The sequence below is a fragment of the Cololabis saira genome, chromosome 13 (genome assembly GCF_033807715.1).
Source record: "Cololabis saira isolate AMF1-May2022 chromosome 13, fColSai1.1, whole genome shotgun sequence".
Lineage (NCBI taxonomy): Eukaryota > Metazoa > Chordata > Actinopteri > Beloniformes > Belonidae > Cololabis > Cololabis saira.
In genome coordinates this window covers 31,175,605-31,184,777 of record NC_084599.1, presented here as the reverse complement: position 1 = coordinate 31,184,777, position 9,173 = coordinate 31,175,605, and the positions used below count along the sequence as shown (strand labels likewise).

General features: G+C 39.7%; 1 protein-coding gene across 5 annotated transcripts; it reads right to left on the bottom strand.

The window, feature by feature from the left end:
* Positions 1-963: 963 nt before the first annotated feature.
* On the bottom strand, positions 964-8,745 carry ncbp2as2 (NCBP2 antisense 2 (head to head)). 5 transcript variants are annotated; one of them, XM_061737224.1, is made up of 2 exons: positions 8,694-8,745; positions 964-1,879 (listed from the first exon to the last, which is right to left on the bottom strand). In XM_061737224.1, exon 2 carries the CDS (start codon positions 1,809-1,811, stop codon positions 1,506-1,508), a length of 306 nt encoding a protein of 101 aa, XP_061593208.1. In that variant the 5' UTR covers positions 1,812-1,879; positions 8,694-8,745; the 3' UTR covers positions 964-1,505. The 5 variants fall into 5 exon arrangements, with proteins under 5 accessions (XP_061593208.1, XP_061593207.1, XP_061593211.1 ...); XM_061737223.1 differs by having other exon boundaries at positions 964-1,845; positions 8,698-8,743; XM_061737227.1 differs by having other exon boundaries at positions 964-1,845; positions 8,694-8,733.
* Positions 8,746-9,173: the final 428 nt, after the last annotated feature.

The following is a 9,173-nucleotide window of genomic DNA, read 5'->3' as shown; positions in this document are numbered from 1 at the left end:
ATAAACAGATGTAGACAGCAGACACTGAGGTGGTCAGAGGGGACTGCAGGTCAGGATGTCAGTAGGTATCCAACAGAGACATCTATACAGACAGGTGGAAGCAGCAGTGGGAGGATCAGAGGGTGGAACTGTAGGGCAGCATGCAGCTCCTGAAAGGCTGGCCTGTAAACATGTAGAGAAACGGAAAAGAGGGGGCAGACCAGCACAACAAACTACAACAATGGAGAAAAATTGTGATTATGAGAAACTTCTAATAAATAACTGTGGATTGAGCTGAAGAAAGGAAAGAGAGGAGATTGCAACAGAGCACGTTGTTCTCAAACTGAAGTTTCCAAACCCCAAATGGGAGGCAAAGTCTTTGATTACCAGCATCCTGTTTTGTGGGAACTAGCTACCAGTTAGCTAAGATGCTAACAGTGTAAATACTCTCTGGTGGTTGACATTTCTCTGGCCAGTTATGAATGTAAATTAATGAAGATGTTGACGCAATAAAGTCAGTCCCACAAAATATTGATCACTTTTAAATTAATATGTTAAAAATCACTTTTCTTCTTTCTGTGTGGAGTTTGCATGTTCTCCCCGTGTTCCCCTGGGTAGCTAATGGGAGCTACCCTCACAAAAACATGCACACAGTCCTGGGCTCTACTGCCCCCTCTGGCCAACCAGGGCGCCAGATGGGGTTGGGAGGATCTGGCCGGAATAATGTGATCCTTCCACGCGCTACGTCCGGCCGGAGAAGCCCCACCCTGTCTGGTGAAAAGATGCTGCTGCTCACTCCTCAGGATAAGGAGGAGACCTGAGCTCAGTGCAGGGCCCTCCCGGGGTTGGTAGAGGATGGCAATGCCCAGGACTGTTAGGTAGCAGAACTGGGTGATAAAATGGGGAAAAAACCGTGATAAAAAAAAAAAATCACTTTTCTGTTGGTCAACTTAAAATATCTGCAAACTCAGTTTGACAAAAATCTACTATAAATACTCTTTATTTATACAGCAACAACATTTCAAACCATATTCAATATATACACTGCATTCAAAAATGTATACATGATTTTTTTACAACAGAACTGTAAAAGCTCTCTAGCCTGGTGTTGTAGGTTTATTATTGCACATTGAAGGAGGTGAATGAGGTGCAAATAAAAGGCAACGATATAACTGATTAACATGAAGACGTCCCTGATCAGTCCATTTTAATGAAGTACTTTGAAGACGTGCGCTTAACCCACAACAGTTCAACAGTACAAATTTTCCATTACATTTGCCACAGGCTGTCTGAGATATTAAATATGTGCTTTAAATTATCATGTATTCCCAGAAATGTGAAAGCATCTTTCTGATCACATCATGAATCAGGATAGTAGATCACTGGAGACCTGTTCACATCAGCACCACCCAGCCTCTGTGGTGACCACCTGGTTGTTGTCGTTGTTATTGTTGGAGCAGATAGTATCTCCTTTATTCCCTCAGTCCAAAACTTGACCCCATCAGATGTTGGCGATTTCTGGCGCTTTATTTCTTGATCTGCTTGGATCCTTCCTTCCATCCATCCTTGACTTCGCTCACAAACGTCTCCCCCACCTTCTTGAGTCGGCCCCTGATCTCCCCCAGGTCCCCGGGGGCCCTGCCGGCCTCCTGCCGGACTTGCCGCAGCGTCTGGGATCGCAGCATCTTCTCCGAGGCGTCCCGGCCCGCGATCTGAGCCTTGGTGATGGCGTAGGCGGTGAGCTGGGCCGCCCTGCGGATCGGACGAGACTCCGCCAACTTCTCCACCACGTGAAGGTTGTTGATGAAGTACGCCAGCATCCGGGACAGCATCGTGCGTGCAGTTTCTATTCGCTTTGGCCGGGAACTGTGGCAGGTGAGATTCTCGTTTATTTCTAGCCCTGTAACGACACCAAGGTTTAAATTCACTTCTGAAAATATATACACTGTTTATGTGACGACATCAGGGCTTAATTTGTGCCGGATCCTGCAGGAACAAGATCCGGTACCTATTTGATTGGATCCGGCCCCTCCTCTGTCAATCAACATCTGTAAATAAACTGTATCTCATTTTATCCATATTCTTTCGATGTTTTATTTCTCAGTGAAGTTACTCACAGATCGCCTGTTTGTCTATTTCAGATGCATTTAATCAGAAAAAAGAGAAGAGGGCCCTTTTCTCTGCGCTCTCTCCCCCATCTGCTACACTGTGCGTCCCGTGACCGTCTCTGTCACCAAGCGGCTTTCCCAGATCCAACTCAGCCTGGATCATTTCTCGTGTTCTCTGCTTTTTCCTCACATCCAAGTAATGATCTGACATGCTGACATGTTTGCTGCATTTAACACTGCTCGCCCCTCACTCCAGCTGTTCGCTGTTTGATTGCGTCATCACGCGCCGTTGTTAGTTTTTTCCCCCACTTAATCCACCGAACACTGAAACGGTGCGTCCGAAATGCCATACTAAACAGTATATACTAAAAAGTATACTTAAGTTCGGCACACTTTTGAGTAAATATCAGCAGTATGCATTAATTCAAACGTACTATTCAGAGCCACACGTCACTTCCTGCCGTTGGGAGGAAGTGACGTGTCACAGCAGCAGTAGCAGCTCCGCTCCGCTATTTCCTGTTTATCCTGGTCGAAACAAGATGACATTATATAATATTATTATATATGAATATTATAATATTAATATTATTATATTTAATATTATACTTATGACATATACGTATCACTTAGCAACCAAACACTGCTGCTTTGCATTGTGGGAAGTTTCTCCTTAGCTAGTCTCCATCAATCCACACTAATACATTTCTCCGGAATGAGTATGGATAGTACATACTATTGAGTACGTACTAATGTTTCAGACGCACTAAAAAAAATCTCACATACTGTTTTTGCATACCCATTAGAGCGGAAGTATGCAATTTCGGACGCAGACGAAAGTAGTGTTTTTTTGCTATTTTCGGCTGAACAATGTCGGTTACCGAACATTCGGTGCATCACTAACGCTGCGCTTTGTTGTGTGTAGTGAGTGTATATGTGTGTGTAGTTCAGCCTACAAGTGCTGCGCGCTCCATATAGTTAGAGAACACGTCAATCAGTTTAAGTTTGCTTTTTCTGATTGTAAATAAAACTATCAGCCCTAAAAAAAATAGATTATTTATTAATTCAGGATTTATTGAATTTAAAGAAATAGTTGAGTTACAGACATTATTCGTTATGCATAGGGCAAAAAGAAAAGTATTACCAAGTAATCTACAGCAGTTGTTTGTTTTTTCGAATCCAGAAGTTATAGATCATAGAAGGAAATATAATTTCAAACATCAGTATGCAAGGACCACTCTCAAGCAGATGTGTATATCGGTTGTGGGAGTAAAACTGTGGAACTCTCTACAGAATGATTTAAAGGAATGTACAAATTTACTTAGGTTCAAAAAAATGTATAAAGATAAAATATTTAAGTTATATGATCATGGATAGGCTGGGACTTAAACAGTACTATTGATATATGTGGTTGGTTTCTATTTAAGTGTATATTTTATTGTAAATATTGGTTACATTGACTGTTCTTTTTGTTTTGGTATTGAATAAGGGGCAGGTAAAATAAGACTTGTCTTCATCCTGCTCCTTTTCGGTCATGGGTGTGTAGATTGAAGTGTACAAATGTACTACTGTAATATTGTCAAACTAGGCACTACCATGCACGAAATAAATAAATAAATAAATATCCATTGAAGGGAAACGACGTGAACAGGAGAGGAGAGACCGAGAGAGAGAGACAAGCAGCTGATCCACGCACATTACATGTGCAGCCTAAAGTACCTCCATACATGTTCATGATAACTGAATAGTAGTAGTAAATATTTATTTCGGTCAATCACAAACAAAAATGAAAAAAAAAAAAAAACAACAAACAAGATAACACAGGTTTTTCCCTGGTCAACATTGTGATTTGACCGAAAAGGTCTGGGCTTGAAGCATAAAGCTTATCTTGCCCACCTTTTAACAGAATAAAATATACAAAAAAACAAATGAAGTATCATAAGTCTACACAGAATAATAATAATAGTAATAATAATAATAATAATAATAATAATAATAGTTATAATAATAGTAATAATAATAATAATAACAATTAAAGCTGCAAGCAGCGATGAACGGGCCCTCGCACTCACGGCCACCGCCCCCATAAGCATATCAGAAATGACACCACCCACGACTTCCTATGTCAAACCATTCAAAAGATATAGCAGAAAAAAGGGACAACCAATCAGAAGAAGGGGCGGGGCTAATTCAGGCCAATGAAGGTCAAGGACGCCATACAGAATCTGATGACACCACCCACGACTCTCTATGTCAAACCATTCCAAAGTTATAGCAGAAAATCGGGACAACCAATCCGAAGAAGGGGCGGGGCTAATTTTCACCAATTATGGTCAAGGACTCAATACCAAGTCCCATGACACCACCCACGACTCTCTATGTCAAACCATTCAAAAGTTATGGCAGAGAAAAGTATTCTAGGGGGCGCTGTTGAGCCGTTAGGCCACGCCCATTAATGCAAACCATGAAATATCAATTTTATCACCAGGCCTGGCTTGCATGCAAAATTTGGTGACTTTTGGAGAACTATCAAATATGGACCAATCAGATGAAGGGGGGGCGCGCCTTTTGGCGTCTAGCGTCACCACGGTAACGCTTTTGAAAGAGAAAAGTAATGTGTGGTGTCGGAGGATGGAGACGCACATTTTGATGTATAACACACTTGGGGGCACTTTACGGTTCGGGCTGAATTAACTGCCGAAGGAATGGCATAAATTTCGCCAAAATGACACAATGTATTCAAAATGGCCGACTTCCTGTTCGGTTTCGGGCATGACCCCAAGAGACTTTTGTTTAAGTTGCGCCATGATACAGGTGTGTACCGATTTTCGTGCATGTACGTCTAACCGTATTGTGGGGCTTGAGGCACAAAGTTTTCAAGGGGGCGCTGTTGAGCCATTTTGCCACGCCGATTAATACAAACAATGAAATATCAAATTTATTGCCAGGCCTGGCTTGCATGCCAAATTTGGTGCCTTTTGGAGAACTATCAAATATGGACCAATCAGATGAAGGGGGGGCGCGCCTTTTGGCGTCTAGCGTCACCACGGTAACGCTTTTGAAAGAGAAAAGTAATGTGTGGTGTCGGAGGATGGAGACGCACATTTTGATGTATAACACACTTGGGGGCACTTTACGGTTCGGGCTGAATTAACTGCCGAAGGAATGGCATAAATTTCGCCAAAATGACACAATGTATTCAAAATGGCCGACTTCCTGTTCGGTTTCGGGCATGACCCCAAGAGACTTTTGTTTAAGTTGCGCCATGATACAGGTGTGTACCGATTTTCGTGCATGTACGTCTAACCGTATTGTGGGGCTTGAGGCACAAAGTTTTCAAGGGGGCGCTGTTGAGCCATTTTGCCACGCCGATTAATACAAACAATGAAATATCAAATTTATTGCCAGGCCTGGCTTGCGTGCCAAATTTGGTGCCTTTTGGGGAACTATCAAATATGGACCAATCAGATGAAGGGGGGTTGCGCTTGTTGGCGTCTAGCGTCGCCACGTTAACACTTTTGAAAGAGAAAAGTAATGCGTGTAGTCGCAGGATGGAGACGCACATTTTGATGTATAACACATCTGGGTTCACGATACGGTTCGGGCTGTATTAATTCTCGAAGGAATGGCATATATTGCTCCAAAATTACGCGATTAATTCAGAATGTTCAAAATGGCCGACTTCCTGTTCGGTTTCGGCCATGGTGCCAAGAGACTTTTCTTTAAGCAGCGACATGATACAGATGTGTACCGATTTTCGTTCATGTACGTCAAACCGTATTATGGGGCTTGAGGCGCAAAGTTTTTTCTGTCTGAACCAATCAGATGAAGGCTGGGCGCGCATTTTGGCGTCTAGCGTCGCCACGGTAACACTTTTGAAAGAGAAAAGTAATGCGTGGTGTCAGAGGATGGAGACGCACATTTTGATGTATAACACACCTGGGTGCACGTTACGGTTTGGGGCGTATTAACTGCCGAAGGAATGGTATAAATTGCGCCAAAATTACACAATTAATTCAAAATGGCCGACTTCCTGTTCGGTTTCGGGCATTACGCCAAGAGACTTTTATTAAGGTTGCGCCATGATACAGGTGTGTACCGATTTTCGTGCATGTACGTCAAACCGTATCGTGGGGCTTGAGGCACAAAGTTTTCTAGGGGGCGCTGTTGAGCCATTTTGCCACGCCCATGAATGCAAACCATTAAATATCAAATTTTTCGCCAGGCCTGGCTTGCATGCAAAATTTGGTGACTTTTTGGGCACGTTTAGGGGGGCAAAAAGGCCTTCCTTTTGTCAGAACAATAAGAAGAAGAAGAAGAAGAAGAAGAAAAAGAATAATTCCTGCAAATACAATAGGGCCTTCGCACTGCAAGTGCTCGGGCCCTAATAATAATGATGGTGATGATAATAGTAATAGTAATAATGATAATAATAATAGCAATAATATGATAATAATAATAATGATAGCTCTGAAAACAGAAAGTGAAAAGATGCTAAGGAAACCGGCAAAACAAATTTAAGTTGTCATTTTATCTCGTGCATGTGTGCATTCTTCATTGTTTGTTTATTGTGTTTCTATATATGTGTCCATTACCTTTGCTTTGAATAATATTTTGTATGCTTTTATTGAATTTGCTAGTTTAAGGTCATTTTCTAATGAGTTCCACAGTTTTACTCCTAAAACAGAAATACATCTTCCCTTTGCGTTTGTTCTAACTGTTGTTGTGTCAAACATTGCAGTTCCCCTGAGGTCGTGTTTGCCCGCTCTTGGCTTGAACAGTTCCTGCATGCAGCCCGGAAGTAAATTGTTGTAAGCCTTGTATATTATAACAGTGGTGTTCAGATTGACTATGTCTTGGAATTTAAGTGTATTGTTATGAATGAAAAGCGGGTTTGTTGGTGCAAGATACTCAGCCAAGTTTACAATTCTAATTGCTTTTTTTTGTAAAATATAAATGGGTTGAGTTATTGATTTGTACGTATTCCCCCACACTTCCACACAATAAGTCAGGTATGGGAGTAGTAGGGATCTGTATAGTACTTGTAATGATCTTTTATTTACAATACCTTTCATTTTATATAATATAGCTATTGTTTTAGATAATTTTCTTTTTAAGGTATTAATATATGGCTTCCATATGAGTTTTTCATCAATAGTTATTCCTAAAAATGTAGTAGTGTTTGTTTGTTCTAGTTTTATGTTATTAATAATTAGGTTTATTGGAGCATTTATCATTTTGTTGCCAAAAACAATGAATTTGGTTTTACTGATATTTAATGATAGCTTATTTATTTTAAACCATTTATTCACTATGTTGAGGTCCTTCTGTACTACATGCAGGAGCTGCTCCAGATCTGTACCAGACAAGTACAGGCTTGTGTCGTCTGCAAATAAGACACACTGCATTTTTTGTAGGGCTTTACATATATCGTTTATATATAGGATAAATAATTTTGGCCCTAGTACAGAGCCTTGAGGAACTCCAAAAGTTATTTGTAAGGGTTCCGACTCGACTCCGTTTAGGCTAACAAATTGCATTCTTTTATTTAGATAGCTTTCCAGCCAAGAGAGGGCAATACCCCTGATTCCATATCGATATAATTTTTTTAATAGTATTTTATGATCTATTGTGTCAAATGCTTTTTTTAGGTCAATGAAGACCCCCACAGTGTATTGTTTATTGTCTATTGCTTTAGAGATGTTTTCTACCAGTTCTATAACTGCCATTGAGGTTGATCTGTTGGTTCTGAATCCATATTGGTTATTACTTAGTAATTGGTGTTTTTCAATAAAGCTATCAAGTCTTGCTACAAAAAGTTTTTCTAGAATTTTAGAGAATTGTGATAAGAGTGATATCGGTCTATAGTTTGTGTATAGTTGTTTGTCTCCACTTTTGTATATTGGTACTATTTTAGCTATTTTCATTTTATTTGGAAAGATACCTGTTAAGAGTGATTGGTTGCAAATATGGGTAAAAGGTTTTACAATAGTATCAATTATATTTTTGACTAAAGTCATGTCTATATCAAAAATATAATTGATACTATTGTAAAACCTTTTACCCATATTTGCAACCAATCACTCTTAACCAGTGAATGAATAACTGCAAGATTACATCGTACAGTATATGAGATGTGAATATTTTAACATATACATACATACATATATATATATATATATATATATATATATATATACATATATTTTTTTTTATTATTTATTTAACTGTAATGTCATTTGTTGGAGTTGTATTTGTCTGAAAGTTGCCAAAGACATGAGAATTCAAAAAAGGACAATAAAACTCAGAAAATGTAGTTTTTTTCCTTTTCTTCCATCCAGTTATTTCAGTATATTAACATACCCAATGATATATTCTCATCCTATATGTTCATTCAGCTGTAATATGCAGTAATAGTCTATAAACAATGAAACAGTCACTGCTGCAATTTCACCAGTACTTTACGCCCCCCACCCGCTAGGATACGGGACCTTTCCTCTCTCTGACCTGCCAACGGTACCCGCTCAATGTTCCGGGACTCTTCATGGACAAATTAAGCACTGGACGACATATACATTGAAAGAACTTCTCACATGGGGCTAAACTTACTTACAGATGATCCAAGTGACCGTCGACTTGCATTGAATGACACAAAGCGGATGTTGTGTAATAGATGGTGATTGGTGGACGTGTCACCGCCACCTAGTGGACTGGAGGTGAGGACAGAAAATTAACAACAAGGCTCTTTTTCTTTTTTTATTTACAATAAAAATAATCAGAATAAGAGAGATGTTTATTTGTAATTTTGTTATTTATTTATTTCAAAACAGGGACAGTGCACAATAAGACATTTATCTTTTGCAAGAGAATATGCATTATGTCAGGTTGTAGCAACTTGCTATTTTCCACCTGTAGTCCCTGGGCAGGTTGATGGAATAGTACATAAAAATTAGTATAGAAAAAGAAAAAATAAGTAAAAGAGCAGAACAAAGCAAAAAGACCATAGATAAAATAGATAAATAAAACAAAACCTACTTGCCAAGTAGTTTAACACACACACGGGATTTGTTGTGGTGATTGGTGCAATAC